This window comes from Rhincodon typus, unplaced genomic scaffold, assembly GCF_021869965.1.
Source record: "Rhincodon typus isolate 14 unplaced genomic scaffold, sRhiTyp1.1 hic_rhity00000430, whole genome shotgun sequence".
NCBI lineage: Eukaryota > Metazoa > Chordata > Chondrichthyes > Orectolobiformes > Rhincodontidae > Rhincodon > Rhincodon typus.
The window spans coordinates 45,858-70,475 of NW_025966068.1; the positions used below are offsets into that span (position 1 = coordinate 45,858).

Genomic DNA, 24,618 nt, shown 5'->3' on the forward strand with positions numbered 1-24,618 from the left:
GGAAGGGTCTAGGCCCGAAACATCAGCCTTCCTGCTCTTCTGATGCTGCTTGGCCTGCTGCGTTCATCCAGCTCTACACTTTAATACATGAAACTTTTTTTTTCAGGGTGTGAGGTAGCAAATTAAGGAAATGACAATTGCTGTAATTTATTAAATAATGAGAGAATCATACCAAACTGGAATCAATGCTGGTCTTCTATTTGAACAAAGGTGCGCATTTATACAATAATTTATACCTCTGAAATATGCAGACTGTTTTTCTCAATGTATTATTTCGAAATCTGTTGACTCATGCAAGTATATGTGGCAGCCATCTTGCACATGGTTTAAGCAAACAATGAATTAAATATCCCATTTCCCTGAGTTTACAAGATTAAGGGGCGAGTATATTAAGTGTTTTAAGATGTTTGGATTTGTCAGGGGGTGTAAAGAGAAGCTGTTCTCTCTTGTTGAAGAATCCAGAACAAGACTGAATCATTCAAGGGTGATGCCAGGGAATGCCCCTTCATACATAGAAAAGTGAAAATCTGGAGCATGTTTTTTTCCGCCAAAATGCTGCTAAGGCAAGGCCAGTTGAAAATCTCAGAACTAGGATTATTTTAGATAAGGGCATTAAAAGATATGGAACGAAGTCATCCCAGTGGAGTTGAGGTATAGATCAACCACGGTCAAATCGAATGGTGAAACAGGCACAAGGAACACACAGCATGTTTCTGTTCCCATTTTGATCTGTGTTTGATGATAGTGATTGAGCGAGGAATGTCATTCCGGACAGCAGAACCCACCTCTTTCTTTTGAACAGCTTGCCGGAGCTGACAGGTGCTTCAGATGGCATACCTTTAAAATGTGGCGTACTTCCAGATTGCAGCAGTATAAACCTCATTATTTACAAATGCTGGAGTGGAAATTGAGTTTATAAAGTTTGGCAATAAGATATGGATGTTTCTTTTATAGATGCCTCAGACTGGGACTCTTTCAGTGTTTCAGGCAAAAACGTATCACCTAACCTGTTTAGTTCTGTGCCACAAGTGCAACCAATTACAAATGATGGCAAAGCAACATTCCACTCAGCCGAATCATCAAAAAGCCTCGAAAGCAAACCAAAGTCAAATTCTGAAGAGACCACGTGTATCCATGGAACGTCACAGTCACCTGATTCATTGAAAACTAAGTTGACTGCACATCCTTCAGTGCAATATCAAGGTTCTCCTGAGCCTGAACTCAAAAATATGACATCAGTTAAATTGGAAAATAAAAATGGTATGTAAGGTGATGTTTTGTTTTATACTTGAGTATTAGACACTAATGAGAAGTCCTAAATGCAAACACATTTATGGGTGACACGGTGGCTCAGTGGTTAGCACTGCTGCCTCACAGCGCCAGGAACCCGAGTTCGATTCCACCCTCAGGCGACTGTCTGTGTGGAATTTGCACATTCTCCCCATGTCTGCATGGGTTTCTTCCAGGTGCTCCAGCTTCCTCCCACAGTTCAAAGATGTGCAGGCTAGGTGGATTGGCCATGCTAAATTGCCCGTAGCGTTCAGGGATGTGTAGGTTAGGGGGATGGGTCAGAGTGAGCTGCTCAGAGTGTCAGTGTGGACTTGTTGGGTTGAAGGGCCTGTTTCTACACTAGGGATTCTATGATTCAAACATATTCAGTGTTGTCACTTTTACAATGAATTTGTTTCAATGTAAGGTAATCTCAAGAAGCAAACGAGATCACAAATTTTTGTTATAGAATTGTGAGGTAAACGTTTGAATGCAGTCAAAAGATACCTACTGTAAATTGTGGGATTGGAATTTTAAAAGACGTTGAAAATTAGATGATACTATATCAAGTCAGATTAGGACCATAGCCTCAGGACAAGGGAGTAGTCATTTCGGAATTTCTTCACGTGATGTCCATTTTTGGAATGGACACTCCATTATCAAGTACATGCAAAGCTGAGATGGGCAGATTTTTGGCTGCTTAGAATCAAATAATTATAGGGAATAAACAAGAAAGTGGGTTTAAGACGCAAGATCGGCTCCAAATGTGTTCACTGAGGGAGCAGGCTCAAGGGACCAATTTATTCTTGTTGCTTTTGTTCTTAAAGCAGTGGTATGACTCCATTCAAAGTACATTCAAATATGGAATAGAATGAAGAAGTGTGAGTAATTCACTTTTGGTGCAAAAGTGAAGCAAAACACTGAGGATGTTAGAAATGCTAGAAGTACTTAGCAGGTCTGGTATTATCTGTGGAGAGAGAAAAAATTAACAGTTGTGAACTTGTATCTGAAGTAGCTGCTCTGCTGCCAGATCTGCTGAGTATACCCAGCATTTTCTGTTTTTATCACTAATTCCTTCAACATTGGTAAAATTTATATACTGTTATTTTTGTCAAAACAGGATTTTGCATAATTGGTTGTCTAATGTTATCATATTGATGGTATTTTCTGTTGGGTCATGTTTTGGACCCAGAGAAATATCACAGGATTTTGACTTTCCAATTTGTGTTAAGCACTACGGCTAGTTGCCTACTGAATAAATTGCCTTTTGTGGAACAAAAAGAAAATCTTGTATCTAACCTAAAGTGTTCATTCATCACTGATTTTGAATAATTTGTGTATTTTCAAGTTGAAAATTAAACAATATAACTCTTTTTATTTGACTTGTTGCATTCTTTCAAATTAGAAACTGATTGGAATTCAGAGGAAAAGGATATTGCCATGGGGAAAAGGGTGCCTGTAGAACATGAGAATCCAAAAGTGCAAACTTCTGGCCAACAAGGTAAAAAGAAACACACTTGATCTTCACTCATCTTTCCTTTGGCAAAGAAAAGTTAATCTATTTTTCCAGAATTTAATAGCTGTGACTTGAATATTGACCTTGTGCTGTTTCCTAAAATACATTTATTATTATCAGTAACAGACGATTTGCTGATTTTTGTGCCTGCAATAATATCAGTTAAATTGCTATTTAATAATATAGTCAGCAATTCAGCTGTGGGCTGCAAAATACTTGTCTGTCCCAACTACACGAAAATGGTGGCACATTTAATTTCTCAGTTGTGTCTGCTTCAATCGCAATTTGTTTCATATCGACTAGAGACATTTATGCACCTCTTAAAAATGTATCTATTAAGCTATTGATACATTTGTAAATGTACCTTCAGAGTTTGACATGAAAATATCTCTATCAGAAGATGAAGATGATGAAAAAGAGAAATATGACTGGAAAGTGGAGAAGGTGAGGTACTCCTCAATGACTGTGATAGTAAACTTATTAGCTTTCTGTATGCAAATTTGGTATTGCATTTTGCTGAATTTTTTAAAATGCAAAAATGAATTCTTTTTAAATTGCAAATAGAAACACTGTATGGTTTACGTAAAATAAATTATCCAGTAATTTAAAATACAATTTACGAAAGTATCTGTTTGTATTACCTCAATCTAGGTGTAGCACTTTCCATCCAGAAATAGTGCATTGTTTGTAACTTGATATAAACTCCATATGTTAAACCAGATGCGCAAGCTTGCATTGATTGAACCTTCCGCAATTAATGATTGAGTGCAATATTAAATAGTGAGGCAATTAGAGAGTTAATTTTTACCCTGATGACCAACCAAGATTTGAAAGTAATATTGGCACAACTCTCAAATAGATAATGAATTTTGCTAACCAATTGCAATAACTACAACGGGGCTTTTCTTTTATAGCTATTTTCCTTACTATTCAAGTTACAAACTATCTTTTCAGTAATTGCTAGATTCTACTTTTGATGCATCTGGGTTCACAGATATGCATCCACTGGATCTTTGTGTACTTGAATTAAAGTTCCAATGATTTTTTTCTATTTATTACCTATGTGGAGAATGCTTGCTTGTTAACAAACGTTTTTAAAAAATTTGTATTGCGTCAGAAAATGTAGCATCGCGTGGTATTAGTATCATAAGACAAAACCATTATGGTGTGAATGAATTATGAGAGCTGTTATAGAACTTACTGTATTTACATTCCCGTCTGGATGTCCTGTTTGCCACTTGCTATTTTTCTAGACAGTGGGGCTATTGGAAAATTTTAATCAGGTCACAAGTAGCATTTTTTAATTGTTTAGATTGAGAAATAAAGCAAGTATTTTGTGCATAATGCAGGGGAGGCAATAGCCGAGTGGTATTATTGCTAGACTGTTAATCCAGAGACCCAGATAATATTCTGGGGCGGCACGGTGGCTCAGTGGTTAGCACTGCTGCCTCACAGTGCCAGGAACCCAGATTTGATTCCAGCCACAGGCGACTGTCTGTGTGGAGTTTGCACATTCTCCCCGTGTCTGTGTGGGTTTCTTCCAGTTGCTCCGGTTTCCTCCCACAATCCAAAGATGTGCAGAGTGGGTGGATTGGCTATGCTAAATTGCCCATAGTGCCCAGAGATGTTTAGGTTAGGTGTGTTAGACATGGGAAATGTAGGGGTAGGGGAACGGGTCTGGGTGGGATGTTCTTCGGAGGGACAGTGTGGACTTGTTGGGCCGAATGGTCTGTTTCCACACTGATTCTATGAAAATGGAAGATAGATAGAATAGGAACGCATTAGTTACTTCTATCGCTACTTTGCAGCTATCCCAGTATGTTGCCAAAAAGGCATGCCAACTGAAGCTATGTTTTCTGATATTCTTGAACCTATGAGGTTCATTGAGAAAACATATTGCTTTCCTTTAACCCAACTAACCCAAAGATTGCTACTGATTCTTCATAACCTACTGTTTCTTCTTACCTCGCTGTTCCTGACCCTTCCACCACAGTTTTCCTCTCTTGAACACTTCATGTGGACGAGAGGGATGAAGTGAATGGCAGAATGAGAAGGGCTTCATTGGGGAGGGAGGAAGTGGAAGTGTCTAAGACAGAGGGTGGTGTGTGTATGGAATGAGCTGCCAGAGGAAGTGGTGGTGTTGGGTATAATTACATCATTTAAAAGGCATCTGGATGAGTACCTGAATAGGAAGGGTTTAGAGGGATATAGGCCGAATGCTGGCAAATGGGACGAGATCAGTTTAGGATATCTAGTCAGCATGGATGAGTTGGACTGGAGTCTGTTTCCGTGCTGTAGTAACTCTGACTGAGGTAATGAACAGGAGGATCAGTATGTGGCTCAAGGGTCTCTCAGTGAACATTATTCCAATAAACATACCTTTTCGTAGAGTGTATGTTTGATTTTATTAACTTTTTATTGCTGTATATTATTGTTTTAGGCATATAACGTTGCTATGGAAGGATGCACCCAAGTGTACATTTTCTTGATTTCATTCTGCACTGTAACATTTTCTTTCAAAATTAGCAAACACTTTTTCTTTAAGTATCGATACTTAGTAATATCATGATAATGTGCACCGTGTACTTTGGCTGCTGACTTGGGGGTGAAATATACAAGAGTTTCAAATAATTTGCTTCCAATTCTTTATTACAATTAGGTTTTTTGATTAATTTAGGGCCAACCAAGTGTGTTATCGTATAGTACTGCAATAGGTTAAATGAAGACTGTGGGTATTCAAGTAAAATAGTGTAAATTGCACCTATTATGTTGTTGTTAAAAATTTTTTTAATGAAGTGATTTGCTTTTGCATTTTACTGTACGTCTTTTTTAAAAAAAAAAACACTGCTTTGAAGTACTTTTGATTTCATTTTGGTGACCAGTATTCATTGAGTTATTTACTTTATAATTTTTTTAAACAGTGAGATGTTAGAATGGCTTTATTCATTGGAGAATTATCACTGTTAAATGATTCTTGAAAGAACTGCTGACCTCTGATATGATCACAGGGTCTAGTTCTGTCCAGAAGTAGAAATAATACGGTGAATTCAACATGTACAAGTAAATCATTAAAGAAAGTTTGATTTATTCTTTTAAAGTTAAGTAAAAATGGGGAAGGCAATGAATAGTCAAAAAATGTTGTATGTTTAAAAAAAATTCCACCTGCCAAATTGAACTAACTTTTAACATGTATACTAAATTGTATGAAGAAGGCAGGCATACAATTATAAATGTAAACTACAGAATAAGGCCATTCAACAAAATAAGGAAATGTTCCATATAGCTGAAATTAATTGGCAAATCATTGTCATGGCTGATATGCAAAATACTGTACTGGATTTGAAGATAACAATACAAATGATAGAAATCAATTGAGAAGTATTGAGACCCAATTCCCAGCATCTCCTAATGAGGTACTTCATGTATCTCTAATTTAAATGAAACATTTTATTTATGTATGTATCAGGTTCTTAAGGTTGTAAAATAATAGATGCATTGAATATGTTGTGTGTGGTATTTCTTTGTTCACAAATCTAATGTACTACTTTATTAATTATTATGAAGTGTTTTTCTGCATAATCCAGTGCATACTGATCATTGATTTGGTAATGATGCCTGATCTCTCTCTACCTGTTTCGCATGCTTTCACAAGGATAAACATATTTTAGAAACAACCAGTGTCGATGACAAATTGCCCTCCCAGAGCTCCCAATTTACACATCAAACCCATGAAGAAGTTTTGGCTGACCAAAAGGCTGAAAAAGTCAACCTGCATGAAGGGCATGATTTTGATAGTAGCGACAGTGCTGAAGATATGGGGATAAATAAAATGAGTGAACTGGCCTTGGAGAAAAGATATTTGAAAGTCTGGATTGAAAATGGAAATGGCGAAATAGCATCTCATCTAGAAACTCTGACAGTTGAGCTGAAACAAAGGTTTGAAGAACTTCGACAAAGCAAGAATGGTGCAATTACTATGGAATATTCAGAAGATTTTAGTGGAAAATACCTGAGCAGTGAATCTGATAAAGAAGTTGTAATTGCAGGTCTTAAGAATAATGAAGACACTGCTATAGAAGAAGAACTAGAAGAGGAGAGTAGATGTGATGAATATGACCACAAAGTTGTTCTTCAAATTCCAGAGCAAAAGGAATTGGAAGATTTGTGTACAGAGCCAACAGATGTGAGAGATGAGCATCAAACATTCCATCGAGCGCCTGAATCAAAACTAGCAGTAAATATCGATGAAAGTAGCTTGGGACATGCTTGTGCACCTGAGGAAGTTAGTGAGTCAAAAGAGTTGACATGGGAGACAACTAAAGAATATCATGTAAAAAAGGTGGAATTGTCCGTGTTAAGGGAACAAGAAACTGATGTTGTTGGTTATGTTACTGATATAGACTCTGATGCAGATGATGATTCACTTAAATTACACACTGGTACTGATAAAACAAGTTCTTATAACAAGAATCCTGATTTTTCAGAAAAACCTCTGAAGCATAGTACAGAATTGGTTAAGTATTCGCCAACAAGAAGGCAAGATGTGTCCAACTGTACCACTCATCTTAATGTAAGAAATCTCCAGGCCCAAATAGATGATTTGGAGCACAGTCCAAGAAGCACCCAGTTGCCCTCTGTAGTAGCTGCAACACCATACTTGGATGAAAAATTAGAGGGAGATATGCAACGATTTAAGAATGAGGTAGGAATGCTGAAAGTAGTATTCCTGGCTTTGGAGAAAAAGAAAGCACAGCTACAAAAAGAGGTAGATGTTTCCGTAATAGTCCCCCATTATGTATGTAAGCACTCCTGTTTTGACTGTAATATTTTCCTCATTTCAACTACTTTGACAGGAAGTGTGCTTGAAACTAACATTGCTTGGTTTTCTGGTGATATGACTTTTCAACTTGTTGCATTCCTGTTGTGCTGAGAAAGGAAATGATAGTTTATTTTCTGCTGGGTAAGTTTTTAATCATTGAGTCAGGTAGACGTGTTTGAATTACAGTGTAGTGGAGTTAATTGTAATTTTGCTTACATTATGCTAAACCACTTTTATGGTGTTGCTTACTTTTTCAACATTAAATCAATTGGATTTTGATGATGATAAAACCATAATTGTTTCCATGCCACAATTGAAGATTTGTTATGCAAAAATTGCAATATGTATGGCTGAAGATAAAGCGAAATCTGTTGCTGATCTATGAAGTTACAGGAAACCTAATTCAAAGCTGTATTCCGGTGGGGAGGGGGTTGTGGAGCTTAGTGTTTAGTCATGTACAATTTGCCTGCTGCATGGCGTTATTATTTGGAAAATCATAAGTAATGGTAGCCTAGCATGAAAAGAAACATACTGCAGCCATGTGTGTGTGTATTTTTGAAATGCGTTTCTAATTTATACATTTGAACGAACCCTGTCTGTGTACTTGACACTGCATCTTGCATTTCTATAGTTTCATCTTTGCAGTAATTGACCTTTCCCTGTTCTTTCATGAATTATTTGTTTTTATGTCACCATCACACCCTTCAGATTAAAGTAGGCACTCTACCTTTCTGATTTCTCTTGGTTTGTTGCTTTGTTTTTGTTTTATAAACATAGAATAGATTTCAGCTTACCTGGCATCAGTTATTCCAAGCGACTGAAAATTCAGATCATGGTGCAAATGTGAAAATAACACTTTTGCCCATAGTTGTGTGCAGTTATTGATGGAAGCCTTATCTAAATTACTCTTCGCACATTTGAATATTCCACTATAAACTGACAGAAAAAGGACGGAATGAAACCATTGAAAGAAGAGAATAGGAGGCAGTATAGGAGTAGTAATTACTAATAATCCAGTGTGTTCCAAGGAAATGGATTCAAGCCCCACCATGGCAGATGATACAATGAGTTCAATAAAAATCTGGAATTAAAAGTTAGCCTAATGACAACCATGTAACCATTATCAATTGTCATTAGTCTCTATCTTATTCACTAATATCCTTTTGGATAAGGAAATCTGCCATCCTTACCTAGTCTGACCTACATGGTACTCTAACTGCATAGCAATGAGGTTGCCTCTTAACTGCCGTCTGAAATGGCCTAGCAAACCATTCAGCTCAAGGGCAGTTAGGTTTGGCCAACTCTCAGTGCCCACATCTTACCAAAAAATTTTTGAAAAAGACAAGAGCATTGCCACTCTGAGCAAAGATCTGTATGAATTTTCACGAAGGCACTAACTTAATATGGGCAGAATGAAATGAAAAATGATTGTAGCACTTTAAATTCCTGTAACTTACCTTACACCTGGACATCTCCCCAAACAACAACAATTGATTTACACTAAATGCACTTATTCATGAAAAATTTATGTTCAGGCTTGTACAAATATATTTAGTGGGTGTAACTCCCCAGGCGACACTGGTAGGGCATTAGTCACAATGTGAATGCATTTTGCTGAATTTGCCTTAACAGAAACTCCATGTCTGTAACTTTTTAAAATCCTACTTTAGGCACTTTAATTGTTATTGAAATGTCGCAGTATTTGATGATAGTTCTGAATTCAGGTACGATTTGAGATTTAGCTTTAAACAGGTTAAGATCTTTGCCCATTCATGATGGGCAGAATTTAGTACTTCATGATGTAATTTCAAGTCTATTTTGTTTGCCCACAAACTTTGAGATATGTTCTGAAATACTGTTCTAATACAGTATAATATCTAATTGTACAGAAGATGTCTTGGGCCACATGATGCATTTTTTTAAATGCATGAGATAAAAATCCTTTTGAGGTGGTTAGTTGGGTTGGAGTTTTAATGCACTCAAGCTCTGTGTGTTGGTACAGGGGAAAGAAATTTATTTATTGTACACTCCACAAAGTGGAATTGAAACATTGTGATTTGTATGACTACCTTCTAGAGTAGATACTGATTGCAAAGTACAGTAAATTTGTGAAACTGACATTGTGTAATCACACTAGCATTATTTAAGTAATACTTTAAAGACTGATTTTGGCTACTAAGTAAGGGTTGTTGACCATTTAAAAAAAAACCCTTTTGCATGTTTTCAGGTTGAAGAAAAAAATAAACATTTTCAAAATCAAAGAAGAAACAAAGATGATAAATTAGGCAATTCTGAATCAGCAGAAGATGAGAACAGCTGGAGCATAAAGCAGAAACTACCGCATGAGAAATCCATCCAGCTGCAAAATAACGAAAGACTTGATTTGAAGTTGGCTAAGGAACGCGGAGCTTCATTGAAACAGTCACAAACCAATATAACTTCGAAGTTGGACAAAGAAACACAAAGGGAAAATTTTGTTAAGAAAGACAGAACAAGAAGACCTATTTTCAAAGGGTGAGTTAATTATTCTGTATGGTTTAATACTTTAATAATCATAACAAGGATCTTTTTCACTTAATATTGATATTTAGCACCAACATGGCAATTTGTTTGACAGCTGCAGTGTAATTTCCTGATAGTCCCCAGTTGTTTTACTGCTTCAGATTCACTTCAAAAAGACAAGTCTATTGTGTGACAACATAGATACAATCAAAACGATGTGCTGCATCAATTTTGCTTTTAAAAGTAATTAGCTAAGCACACCTTGTAGATAGTAACTTCTGTTTTAATTTTAAAGTTAATTGAATCCTTTATTGTGCTATTCAAACTATTAGCATGTTCCATGTAATAGAATGCCCTACCAAAGTTTAAATATTTAATATGATTAATTTTAGGATAAGGCCAGGTCATTTTGCATAGTTTGGACTTTTAAGTCAAAAGATTAGCTTTTAAATCTAGATAGCAGGCACCAATAGGAAAGAAAAATAAATGGTTTTAAAAGTTTGTTTTCATATGAAATTATTAACCTGTGTAGATGATGATATAAAATTGAAGTTATTGATAAAATATGTGCTGTAACAATTAGTATCAGAATGTTTGTTTATTTTTAAAAATATTTTCTGTTGAGAAAAGTGGGATTTGTTTGGGTTGGCCCTTAGAACTATTTTTTTTTCTCTGTTAGACAAAAATCTTAGCATCAAATACTCTTCGATCAGGTGTAACACAAAGATCTGCAAAGTTAAGGCCAAACTATGTTGCCATACAATGCATTACCCCCAACACTGTTGAGCTAATGAGATTTTCCATTTCTTGCACTAGCTTAGTTTGAGAGTTTATAAAATGGTGCCAAATTGGAAACAGTTTTGTAATCCAAAAGATACTGGAAACAGCTGATCAGTCAGTGTCTGTGAGCAAAAGGGTGAAGTTAACATTTGGGTCTAACTCTGACTTATTTGTGCTGTAAGCAGATTGCTGTTCAGTTGGACTTGAATGGAGACTGCCCAGATCTGTCTTTCATATTACACTCACCCTTAGTGGACAGTTGAGATTTCATTCCATTGAAATAAGGTTGAATTCACTGCACTAATTGCATTCCTCCTTAAAATTTTATTTGAAATTCTCAATAGAGTTATCTGGTTTCATTGTCAGCTTAATTACTGTAATAGTGTTTGTTTCAGCATCATAGAGCGTGAACTGAAAACTTACCAAATGGCTTGACATAGAGAAACAGAACTTCTGTGGACGTGATAGCAATTGAAAGGTTAAGTTTCCCAAATATTAATGCACATGCCAGTAGCCAAAGTCTTAAATGTATTACCAGAATTACTCTGGAAAATAGTTGGAAAGCAGTAACATGTCTGTATGTTTGCATCTCTGTGACTGAGTTTGTGTGTTTCTAATAGTGACCTGAAGTGTAAATTGAATCTGGTATCTGTTTTGAATGCAGTTTTCCACTTCTAAAACATGTGCACTCCCTTTCAGATTTTTATAAAGTTGCTTTCTGTATTTTTCTTCGAATTAATATTCTCACTCCCACTCCAATCCCCTCACGTTGCCATCATGAGTTTTCCCTGAACGAATGGTAGGAAAGGAACTTAGATAATTATGAGGCTTGAAAAATCCTTTTTCAAAATTGCTGCTGCCATGACAATTACCCTACTCATCTCTGCAATCGTCAGAAATTCAAAGGAAATGTTAAAAGTTTGCTGATCATCCTATCTTCCAAATGTCTTGATAGCTCCACTCTTCTTGTTCTACCTGTGCTACATGATCCGTTCTACCAGGCTTCATTTGTCGACTTCCTCTTAGGAGGAACACCTATTTCAACTAACAATGATTACCATGTCCATTCTCATTCCTACACTTCTTGGAATTTTTCAGCCTCGACAGGAAAGGAGGCACTGCTAGACCTAGTTCTTGAGAAGGAGGTAGGCTAAGTAGATCAAGTTTCAGTATTAGAACACTTAGGGAACAGTGATCATTGTATCAATAAAATTTTGGCTGACTATGCAAAACTACAAAGAGCAGTTGAGAGGAAGATCAATTAACTGGGGGAGATTCCATGTGAGAATCCAAAGACTTGCCTTGCTGCTACTACTAAGGCACGTGCATTTGTTCTGGAGTACTGTGTGTAAGTGACCTTCAAATACATGACTTTCTTTGAGAAGTCGTCTTCCTCCTCCTGCAACACCTGTTACGATACATGAAGGGCCTCTGGGTTAAAAGACATAAATTTGAACTGTCAAGATAAGATTATGCTAAATTGTCATTTTCCATACTGTCAAATTTCAGAGCTACTGACATCAAGTCAATACGGGTGCATGTTAAATTTCATGTTGTGTGATATTTGTCAGCAGGTCAGCTTCACTGAGATTTCATTCATCTCCAGTGTCTCTACAACAGTAGGAATGGAGATGACTGTAGGGGCATCTTCTGAACTCTGCTTTCTCTAGTGCTATGTGTAAAGAGACAAGAACAATGGAGTAGATAATGGTCAGAGACAACATTTGCAGAGGATGACACTAAGGGTTAGGTTTACCTGCAATAGTTTGAAGCGAAGTGTCCATACTAATCATCAGACAGGTGGATGAGCGCGCTTGAAAGGGAAATTGGTATGAAGAATGAAGTACAGCAGTTAGCATTTTAGGTAGAGTTGCAATTTGGGAAAGATGCACTTTAAGGTGTTCTTGAATATGCTATTCCATCCACTTTTCTCCCCAGTTAGATCGCTAAACCTTGTCTAGTGCTGCATCCAGAAACGTAGTACCGCAGTCTTGCTACTGACCTTCACAATGAGTTCCAACCTTACTACCTTGTTCTCTGTGGCATCTTCAAGTCAGCCAAGTCTTTTAAAATCTAAAGAGTACAGACTCATTCTCCTTACTTTCTTCTCATAGACATTTTTTTCACCCTGGGTTTAATTTGCTGAACTTTTGTTAGGTCTCCACCATTAGTTTAGATGGTTCTCGTTGTTAGGTTATTTCTACTGGACACATCTTCAGGAGACCATTGTCAGGGTGTACTGAAAACAGCAATTGCTGGAGATCACAGCATGTCAGACAGCATCCATGGAGAGAGAGCAAGCTAATGTTTTCAGTCTAGATGACTCTGTCAGAGCTGAAATGAAGTTTGGAGGGGACTGCATTTATGCTTTAGTTTGGGGGTAGTGAAATGGATGTAGGGTGCTGGTTGAGAAAAGATGCTGATAGTTCAGATTAAGTGATGGAATGCGAGAATCATGTCTTCTGTCCCCTGCTCCCATGCCAGTGTCTCTGCTTTCAAATCTGGCAGAAGACACACCATTGTTCTGCCATTCTCACATTCTGATCACTTAACCTGAACTATCAACATCTTTTCTCCACCAGCACCCTACACCCACTACCCACACCCCAAACTATAGCATGAATGCTGTCCCCTCCTCACTTCACCTCAGCTCCAATGAAGAGTCATCTAGACTCAATATTAGCTTACTGTCTCCCCATGGATGCTGTCTGACCTGATGTCATCGCCAACATTTGTTGTTTTCGGTACAGATTCCAGCGTCTACAGTAATTTGCTCCTACATTGTCAAGGTGTTTCTGTTTGCCAATGGAAATGTTCGTTGAAGCTTAGATCTCTTGTGATTTCTTTGAGATGAGTACAGTCAAATACCAGCCAAAATCCACAAAGGTTGGCATGACTCTTCTGGGATCTGTTTAGTAAAATTGTCTGTTTTACAGATAGGCTTTCTTTCCAAGTTGTATAATTATACACTTGTGAAAATATATTATATTATTTTCTAGGTACTTGAGCTGATTAATGGATTTTAAATTTAAGACATTAAGGGAGATGGAACCTGATTGTAAGCAAAAAGGTTTGTGGAGTATGAAGTGATATAAAATTTGGCATATGGAGCAGTGTTTTGGACGAGCTGAAATTGTGAAGAGTAATGAGGCAGACAGCAGAATATTAGAGTAATTAAGTCTTGAGGTGTGCCAAATATAGATGAATGTTTTGACAGCTGGAGAAAAAATCAGGCTATGATTGGAAAGATAAAGTGGAACCATCAAGAGGAGACTTGGGCAAAGGTCCTTTTTCAGTTTTTTTTTTTTAATTCACTCATGAACGTGGATGTCGCTAGCTGAGCCGTCACTTATTGCCCGTCCTAGTTGCCCTTGAAGGTGTGCTGTGCTGCCTCCTTGAACCACTGTAGTGCATGTGTTGTAGGTAGACCCACAGTGCCTTTGTGGCGGGATTTCTAGGATTTAACCCAGTAAGTCTGAAAGAACAGCAATATTTCCAAGACAGCATGGTGAATGATTTGGAGGGGAGCTTGCAGGGGGTGGTGTTCCTTTGAACCTGCTGCTCTTGTCCTTCTTGATGGTAGTGGCCATAGGTTTGGAAGGTGCTGTCTCAGAACGTTTGATGATTTTCTGCAGTGCATCTTGCAGATAGTACATACTGCTGCAAGTGAACATTAGTGGTGGAGGAATGAATATTTGTGAATGTGATGCCAGTCAAACAGACTGCTTTGCTTTGTCCCAGATTGTCAAACTTCTTGAGTGTTGTTGGAGCTGCACTCATCCAGGTAAATGGAGAGTATTCCATCACCCTTCTGATGTGTGCCTTTGCAGATGGCAGACAGTGCTTTGTGGAATCAGGAGGTGAGTTACTTGATGCTGTATTCCTAGTCTCTGGCCTGCTCTTGTAGCCACTGTATTTATGTGGTGAGTCCAGTTGAGTTTCTGGTCAGTAGTAACCCCCAGGTTGTTAGTGGGGGATTCAGTGATGGTAATGCAATTGTATGACAAGGAGCAGTGGGTGGATTGAGAGTTGGAAATGGTCATTGCTTGGCATTTGTGTGATAGGAATGTTAGATGCTACTTTTCAGCCCAAGCTTGTATATTGTCTAGGTCTTGTTGCATTTGGACACAGACTCCTTCAGTTTCTAAGGAGTTGTTCAGGTAGTTAACATTATGCAGTCATCAGCTGACCTTACGATGGAAAGAAGTTGAGGTTATTAAGGAGGGAATAACATACTTTATTAGTCAAGTCACAGGATGATATTCATTAATCTGAGAGCAGTTATAGTAGCATGGGAAGTGTAGAAACCCGATTGGAGAAAAGCAATAAGGGACTGGCAAGAGAGGTAGATACAGATCTGGGAAACTGTATTGGAAAAACTCTGAAAAAGAAATGGTATATTAGATAACAGTTAAATAGAAAGGAAGGGTATTATTTAAATATTGGGAAAATCTGAGTGTTTGATGGGATCTTGGTGTCCTTGAACATAAGACAATGAAGTAGATAGGCAAGTGCAACAGGCAGTTAGGAAGACAAATGGTATATTGGCCTTTGTTACAGATATTTAAATTCAGAAATGGGGATGTCTTGCTGCAGTTAAACATGACACTGATAGGGGCGCAGAAGTCACAAAACACCAGGTTACAGTCCAAAAGGTTTGTTTGAAATTGCAAGCTTTCGGAGTGCTGCTCCTTCGTCAGGTGAAATGGAGGGAAGCAGAAGAGTGCAGCAGAGATTCAGTCAGCTGATACCAAGGACTGTCCTATATATTCATTAGAAATTAGATGGTTGAGAGGGGATTTAATTGAAGCATATGAAATTCTGATAGGGCTAAACAAACTAGATACACAGATGTTTCTCCTGGGTGGGGAGTCTAGAACCAGGGGTCACAGTCTTGGGCTAAGAGGTAGGCCATTTAGGACTGAGATGAGGAAAAATTTCTTCAGTCAAAGTGTCATGAGTCACAGGTATCGAGGTACAGAGGTTTTATTTTGCATGCGATACAGGCAGATCATACCATGCAAAGTGCATTAGGGTAATAGAACAGAGCAAAGAATACAATGTTATGGCTGCAGAGAAGGTGCACATACAGTAACTTTAGCATTTAAATTTTAAAATTTGAGAGGTCTATTCGGGTGATAACAGTGGGGAAGAACTGATCTTGAATCTGTTGGTATGTGTTTTTAAGCTTTTTTTTTATCTTCTGCTTGACTGAAGAGGTTGGAAGAGATTATAACTGGGGTGGGAGGGGTCTTTGATTATGTTGCGTGCCTTCCTAAGGCAGTGAGAGGTATAGATGGAGTCAATGGACATTGGTAAAAACCAAAAGAACTGCAGATGTTGTAAATCAGGAACAAAAACAGAAGCTGCTGGAAGCAGTTCTGAGGAAGGGTCATTGAACCCGAAATGTTAACTCTGATTTTTTTTCTTCACAGATGCTGCCAGACCTGCTGAGCTTCCAGCAACTTCTGTTTTTGTCAATGTATGTAAGGTTGGCTTGTGTGAAGGACTGGACTATGTTCACAACTGTTTGTAGTATTTAATGGTCCTGGGCCGGGTAGTTGCCGTACCAAGCAGTGTTGCATCTGGATTGAATGCTTTCTATGGTGCATCTATAAAAATCGATGAGTCTTTATGGACAAGCAGAATTTCCTTAGTGGAAGTAGAGGTGTTTTTCTTTCTTGACTGTAGCATCAACTTGGGTGTTTATCATTCTTGGGAGCTTGATGCTTTCGATCATCTCCACCTCAGCACAATTGGTGTAGACATCGGGTATGCCCTTGCTCTTCACCTTGCTTCCTGAAGTCAATGACCAGCTCTTTAATTTTGCTGATGAGCTGTGGAATTCTCTACCACAGAAGGCTGTAGAGTCAAGGTTTCAGACTATATTCAAAAAAGAGATATGTTTTTAAACTTTAATGGCATCAAGGGGTCTGGGGGGATAGCAGAATTATGGCATTGAGATAGAGGAACAACCACGATCATATTGAATGATGGGTCAAGCTCAAAGGGCTGAAGAGTCTACTCCAGCTCAGAGGTTTTGTGTCTGTAAGCATTTTTACTGGAATTGAAATGAAATGCATAGTATTTAATTCATTCATTACGGAGCCCTATTTGAGCATCTCGCAGAATTCCGAATAATCTCCTGAAGTAGAGCAATTTTCCATTGATTCTCTTAATTTTTGGACTTGTCATTTCCAGTGAGACATTTGGATATTACATCCATAATGAAAATAACAATGGTTTAAAAAAAAACTGAATTTACAAGTTTTAGCTGAACAGGTTTCTTGCAATGTTCTCTGGAATAATAACATAAGCTTACTGGGATTTATTTGAGTCACAAAATTCCAGACGTTGAAGGCTGATGAGTTGTTAGGTTGTTGAACTCAGGAAGTCTGAGAGGTTTACTTTGTGTTTTAAATTACTCACCTAAACAGATCTTAACTCAAAATATGTTGATCTCTTGGTTAGAAACGAGTATTGAACTTTTATTTTTAAATGGAACAAAATGACTATTAAAATTTGATGCCTTATCTTGGTGCTTTTCTTGAATGGCCTAACTTTTTTTTATTCTCACTTACTGCCTGATTCTTCTACTCCATAAAGCATCATATATTTCAAGGTGACATGTTTCCGTACTTGCTGATTTTTCTACTTAATCTGTGTTCTTCTTCGCTCGCCATTACCTGCTTCAATACTGAAAAGGGAGGTGATGGCATAGAGTTAATATGCTTAGTAATACAAAACTCCAGAGTAATGTTCTGGGGCCATATCCTGAATCTTACCATGGAATGTGGTGAAATTTAAATTCAGTTTAAAAAAAAACTAAACAAACAGTGACAATGTCAATTGTCATTTTGAAGAAAAACATCTGGCTCACAATGTCCTTTAAGGAACAAAGTCTGCCATCTTCGCCTGGTCTGACCTATGAGGGACTTCAGACCCCCAGCAAGCTGGTTGACTCTTAACTGCCCTCTGGGCAATAAATGACTCACCAATGCCCTCTGTGTCTGTGATAAAACATCCCCTACTTTTACATTTTGTATTAACCTTGCTATAAATTCCAGAATTCCACTGGCTTTCCTAATCACTTGCTGTAACTGCCTACTAAATTTTCATTTTTCATGTACCTGAGCCCTCAGATCCCTCTGTCCCTCAGTATTGCAATTTTACTTTATTGCTGATTAAATGTATTTGCAGAAGCTGCATATTTTAATTTTGCTTGAATTTCTGTTTCATTTGTTGTTTGTAGAGAAAGTGAGAGCATCTCTTTTAGTTGGCATTCAAAACAGAAAGCAGTTTTGAATCCTTTTATTTCAGATGTGAGAGTTTACTTGGAAAACAAAAGACTTGGTTATTTAGCCTAGATTTTTGCTTAAGCTTCTAGAATGAAACTCAGGTGAGAATGCTATCGCTGATCCATGACAAGTTGAAAAAAATCTTTTTAACATCCTCTGCTAAATTATGAACAAAATAAATTGTGTTATTTTTTGACATAACAGGTTACATTTGAACTTGATTCACAATTTAATGTTCACTCTGCCGCCTTAAATATCTTTTTCAGACCTTTCAAGTCATCTGCAAGTAAAAAGGTAATTGTCTATCTTCTGAGCATATAGTGAATTTGCATTTACAGAAGCTCAGCTCAAAATATATATTGGTTTACACTGCACACAGTGAATTGAGAGTCAATTGCATTCAGTTTTATAAACTTTAAGAGCTAATAGCCAGAAATTTGTATCAGGCTTGAAATGTTCAGGTATTCGAAGTTTTGCTTTCAGTTTCTAGCTGCCAATGAGTCAGATTGCTTATATAATTGACATGAAACACTAAATCTGCCATGCAATTACACCGGACACAAATGTTCATTTGGGAGGGGAGGTAACTTCATTGGACTAGCAATCCAGAGCTCAAGGCTAACACTTAACAAGGCTATGGGCCAAATGCTGGAGAGTGGGATTAGTGTGAATAGGTCGTTGCAGACTTGACGGGCTGAAGTACCTCTTCGCTACTATATGACTCAAAGGTTCACGTTAGTGTTGAAGAATGACAGACAACAACCCAGAGCAAGAAAAACCAGTTAGCGGACAGCTGACTTCATTTGGACTAGACCAAAGCTAAGCAGGATTGATTGGAATAAGAGGTTGGCAAGAAGATCAGTCACTGAATAATGGGCTGCCTTCAAGGAGCAGATGGTTTGGGTAGAGTCAAGGTATATTTCCTCTAATGGGAAATGTTGGGCAAACAAATCCAGAGCTCCCTGGATGATAAAGGAGGTAGAAATTAATATTGGAAAGAAAAACTGTACTTTAACAACTATAAAGCAGAAAATACAATTGAAAATCAAGAGTACTGAAGTTTGTGGGATGAAAAACAAATAAGAAACGCAAAGATGAAGTATGAGAAAAGGCTAGCAGTCTAATAAAGAAGAATCCCAAAGTCTTCTATAGGCATATAAACAGTAACAGTGGTTAAAAGAGGACTGATCAGAGACCAAAAAGGGGATTTCCAGCTGGAGGCAGGAGCATGGTTGAGATATTAAATGAATAGTTTGCACCTGTCTTTACAAAAAAAATGAGGTTGCTGCCCAGGCCATGCTGATAGTGGAAGAAACTGTCACTGGAAGGGTTTGAAATTAACAAGGAAGATGGATTTACTAAGTCATGAATGAATTGTTGGCTCTTAAGTTAACAAGGCATTGGGGCCAGACAAAATATGCATCCAAGGATTTTCAAGGAAGTCAGGGTAGAACATGTGGAGACACTGGCTACAATATTTCAGTATTCCGTGGACTCTGGGGAGGTGCCAGAAGTTTGAAGAAATGCCACAATTAAGGCCTTGTTCAGGGAAAAAAAAAAGTTGTAAGAATAATTGCAGCAATTAAAGACCCATTTGTTTAACTTCGGTAGTGTGGAATCTTTTGGAAAGAGTTATTCGAGAGAGAATCTCATGGTTACCTGAAAGATTATGGGTTGATTAGGAACAGCCAACATGGATTTATAAAGAGGAAATCTTGTTTCGCTAACTTGTTGGAGTTCTTTGAAGAGGTAATGGAAAGAGTTCATGAGGATCACACTTTGATATGGTATGCGTGGATTTCCAGAAGGCATTTGATATAGTGCCTCATAACAGACTTGTGAAGAAACTTGTAGGCAGTGGTATAAAAGGGACGATGGCAGTGTGGATGCTAAATTGGCTGAGTGATAGAAAGTGGAGAGTAATCATCAATGGATTTTTTTTGGACTGGAGGAAAGTTTGTAGTGAAGTTCACCAGGGGTCAGTGTAGGGACCCTTGCCTTTCCTCATAAATTTTAATGATTTCGATCTTGCTGTGCAGGTGACAGTTTCCAAATTTGCTGATGACACTAAACTTGGAAGAATTTTTAACTGTGAGGAATGTAGTGTGGAACTTCAAAAGGGCACTGACAAGTTGATGGAGTTGGTGCATAGGTGGCAGAAAAGAATAAGGTGATACTCTTTTTGTCGTAGGAACATTGTAAAACAATATAAAATAGGTCTGATTCTAAACAGGGTACAGGCTCAGGGGGACTTGGTTGTGTATGTGCACAGATTTTGAAGTTGTCAGGACAGGTAGAGAGAGCAGGAAGTAAGGAATGCAGTGTTCTCAGCTTTATTAAAAGGGATGTAGAGTACAAGAGCAAGGAGGGGATGGCAGTAACTCCTGCCCATCACCATCCTCTGCAGGCTTTTCAAGAAACAACTGTGTTATACAGTATACCTACAGATGTTCTGCTACTCATGCATGCAGGCCTATACTCGTAAGTGACCACAAATATAGGGATTTCAAGCCAATCAGTAAAAGCAAGTCTAATGTTTCAGGTCAACGAACTTTATTCAGAACTGAATGATAGTAAAGATAAACTTTTTTTTAAACATAATTCACTTACAAATAACAGGTTTCTGTCCTTGTTTCATTATCACCTCATTTGCCCTTATGCCATTTTAATTAGCTTTTTTTCCCTGTTCCACTTTCCTATTCCACTGAAAGGCCGTTAATTTGAAACAGTAGGTCTTTCTCTTCACAACTACTACTTAACCTGTTCAGTGTTTCCAATGCTACGTTTTACTGTACAGTAGTTATTCACTTTATTGATATGTTCACAATTCCAATTTTCTGTTTACCTGTTCTTAGTTCACTAGACCAGTAAATATTTCTGATGATCTGGATGATCTCACACAGTCCTCTGATACTGGTACAGATGGATCAGAATCTCCTAGTTCTGCGTATAAGAATACTCCATTGCTAATTGCACAGCTGGATACAGAGGCAATAGGTAAGGAGGGTAAATCCAGAATCCTCTTTCTCTTAGAGATAGTAGGAACTACAGATGCTGGAGAATCTGAGATAACGAGGTGTAGAGCTGGATGAACACAGCAGGCCAAGCAGCATCAGAGGAGCAGGAAGGCTGACGTTTCGGCCTAGACCCTTTTTCAGACCCTTCTTCAGACCCTTCTTCTTTCTCTTATTTTGCTTTCATTTGGAGACTTAGTGCGTTGTATGCAAAGTTGGCCGATGGTACTGTTCAACTTTGTTCCCCTTATTATGAGGAGGGGTTACAATAAGCAAATAAGAATGAATCTTGCCAGCTTCAATTTTTACCTAGATTATGGAATTTTTATTATAATTGAAAACTTAATACCAGGCAAGTAAGAAATATGTATGAATAATGCAAGAAATTATCAAACAAAAAAGTCTATTTGTGACGGAATTCAATCTGTTGAGGTTGGTTGGCTTGCCGAGCTGGTTTGTTGTTCCGCAGACGTTTCATTACCCTGCTGGAATTCAATCTGTTCTTAAATTTTCATTCTGTGACCTATCTTGAGAAACAAATAAATGCAATGCATCATACATGGTGTCGATTTTAGTCAATTTTAACTTTTTGATTAATTGTATGTTCTGTCAAATGAATTAGTGAAATAATTTATTTTTATAATATGTCTTTTTTCCAATTACAGACTCCATAAGTTTACTGAAAATTCAAAATCTGGTTCATGAATATGAGCGAGCAGTTGAACGAGAAAAGAAACGTTATGCCTTACTTTCAGAAAAAGTAAAATATCTGGAGAATGAACGAAAAGAGCTCCATCAAGCATTGGACAAAACTAGAGAAATGAAATCCAAACTGGAGTGCCAGAAAATGGAGAGAGATACTGACTTTAATAGTGTCAAGTAATGTTCTAGTATATACTATTTGTTATAGTTTTCTACATCTCGATCGATTTTAAGTTTTGATACATGTCCAAAATCAGAGTTACAGCAAAGGTCTTGCTAGCTGGCTATAAAGCTGGTAAGAGTCCTATGTTGCTGCCCTTGGGAAAGCCCTGCCATATGAAGTGCCAGTAACACACTTGAATGGCCAGTGGCAAGCCTTCCTGGAATTAAGGATTCCAGGGACAGAAATGCCACCCTCCCTAAGAGCTACCAACCAAGATCAGCGAGAGATGCAAGCAAAGGGTGACTGTGGGTGGAAGAAGGATCAAAACAAAAACAAGGATATAAGGCAGTGGAGGTGGCTTTCAGCATATGGTCTGCATTTCCCATTGCTGTGTCCTTCAATGTAACGCTGAGTGCCTAACATCAAGCCCTCAAGCAAACACCAACAAGGATTTTCTTTTCAGGCCCTCTGTGTGACAGGTCCACCAGCAATAGTCAGACGTGACCCATAAGTGAGCATTAATTGCCAACTTAAAGGTATCAATTGGCTGCAGACCATCCACAAGTGACTTGCCCTGGACTTTACCAAACCAGAGACAAGAAGCTGGCTAGGTTCCCACCTGATGCCTTCCTTCTATTTAAATATAGCCCTCCCCCTCAAATTTGTGTACTGTTGTCATTAGTCAGTAAATGTATTTGAAACCATTCGCATTTGTCTTGATTTCATGTAAATTTGTATTCACCTTTTTCCTTAACCAATTAATGTTAGGCTTGTCATTATTTCATAAAGCTTGATATCAAAAAAACTTGTTCGCTTCTTACAATAGTTCCTTTTTTCTGTCTTTTGGAAGAAACTGAAATGATAGATGAGTGCCATTAAATTTTTCATCCAAAATTAATCATTAGCTTAGGCAATATTGATTCAGTCTCCGTACACTCAGCACAATACATAGTGGGTATTTAAGAATCTCAACCCTTAGAAAAGTGCCTCATATCCAAATAAATGCATATCAAAAGCCCTGCAGTTTCCCATTCATTTATTTTAAGCAGTAGAAAATGCATTTTCCTCCTATGCAATGTTAAGGTAATGACAAATAAGTATTCTTCAAGATGCCTCCAAATTCCTGAAAGCAGTTGTATTTATATAGGGCCTTTTCATGCTTTGAAGATGTTCCCAAAGCATTTTGCATCTTATGAAGACTGGTAATGATCCTGGTATCAGTTACACTGAAATATAGGGGAGAAACAAGCCTGTTATCTTGGGTCATTTAATAAGACAATAATATTCTCCACTGTTTGTAGGATGATGATCTGTAGAATAACCTTTTTCAAGCTTTTTGGTTATCCTCGCAGGGACGGTATAATGTATACAAAACAGAATCTGATTGAATTTGTGAAGTGTATTGATATTATTTACATTACAGTTCTTGTATCTAATGATCATTAATGTTTTTGAATGAAGATTTAGTCTGAAACAAGAGGAGGAGAAACGGAAGATTGCAGAAATGTTATATGAAAAGAGCCGTGAACAGCTTCAAAAAAAGGAGTTGCAGTACTGTGAGGAGCTGAAAGCAAAGCAAGAATTGGAACTAATAATAAGAAACATGGAAATGGAAAGGAAATCATTGATCAGCAATATAGAACAGGTTGTTAGACTTATTTCAAAATAACTATGTAATCAAATAAAAAGACTCCTGAATTTTGTCCCAGAAAACACAGATGCAAAAGAGTTTCGAACGTGTGAAAACTAAATTATTACTAAATTACGCAGGTACTTAAAGAAAAACTTTAAATGAGTTCTGTAACATTTATTATTTAAAATTTTTGTAGAATATGCTTTAACTGATATTTTACACAAACCAAACTAAAAATGCTGATGCTGGAAATCTGAAACAAAAACAGAAATTGCTGGAGGACCTCGGCAGATCTGGCAGCATCAATGGAGAAAAGCAGAGTTAATGTTTCAAGTCCAGTTCTAAATTTGGGACACTCTGCTTTCTCTCCAGCTGCATTCCCTAAACCACTTGCAGTCAGACCAAGGTGAAGGAAATCTAAAAGGCAATTTGAAGCATATTAAGAAATAGTTGTCTTTTGAACTGTGTTACATATTTCTATGTCAAAGGTACCTTGTATATGCAGAAAATAAAACCTTTAGTTTCAAGCATAAGCTGCTTTTTAGTGTCACTTGGGTAATGTCCAGAAGTGCAAAGATCGCACTGTAATGGGATTCTGCACCATTTTACACTGAAATTTAATTAGTTTTAATTATGCATAATTCAAAATAATTGATTACTCATCGTCATGACCAGTAAAAGTACTCAACAAATTGTTGTGGTCCCAGCAGACACCGTTTTAAACCAAATTTTCTGTCCCATTCAATACTGGAAAGAGACTCCATAAATTAAATTACCTCACTATGCAAGGGTCAAACAAAGTGGATAGTGACTCCACTTTAGAAATACTCACTCATGATTTCTAATAGTCAGTTCACTTCTGGCTTACTGGCAGTCCTTCTCCCTCCCTTCTCCCTCCCTTCTCCCTCCCTTCTCCCTCCCT

The 24,618-nt window shown here is 37.6% G+C and overlaps 1 protein-coding gene across 1 annotated transcript in view; it reads left to right on the plus strand.

Annotated features, from left to right (window-relative positions):
* si:ch211-272n13.3 (ankyrin repeat domain-containing protein 26) overlaps positions 1–23,848 on the plus strand; it is a gene marked incomplete at its 5' end in the record, with an annotated part of 66,425 nt that extends 42,577 nt beyond the window's left edge. The window contains 8 exons of the mRNA XM_048621299.1: positions 955–1,260; positions 2,675–2,770; positions 3,156–3,229; positions 9,832–10,118; positions 18,451–18,478; positions 21,040–21,181; positions 21,864–22,077; positions 23,525–23,848. Of these exons, the coding sequence (XP_048477256.1) occupies positions 955–1,260; positions 2,675–2,770; positions 3,156–3,229; positions 9,832–10,118; positions 18,451–18,478; positions 21,040–21,181; positions 21,864–22,077; positions 23,525–23,732 (1,355 nt within the window). The remainder of the gene's footprint in view (positions 1–954; positions 1,261–2,674; positions 2,771–3,155; positions 3,230–9,831; positions 10,119–18,450; positions 18,479–21,039; positions 21,182–21,863; positions 22,078–23,524) is intronic.
* Between the last annotated feature and the right edge of the window lie 770 nt (positions 23,849–24,618).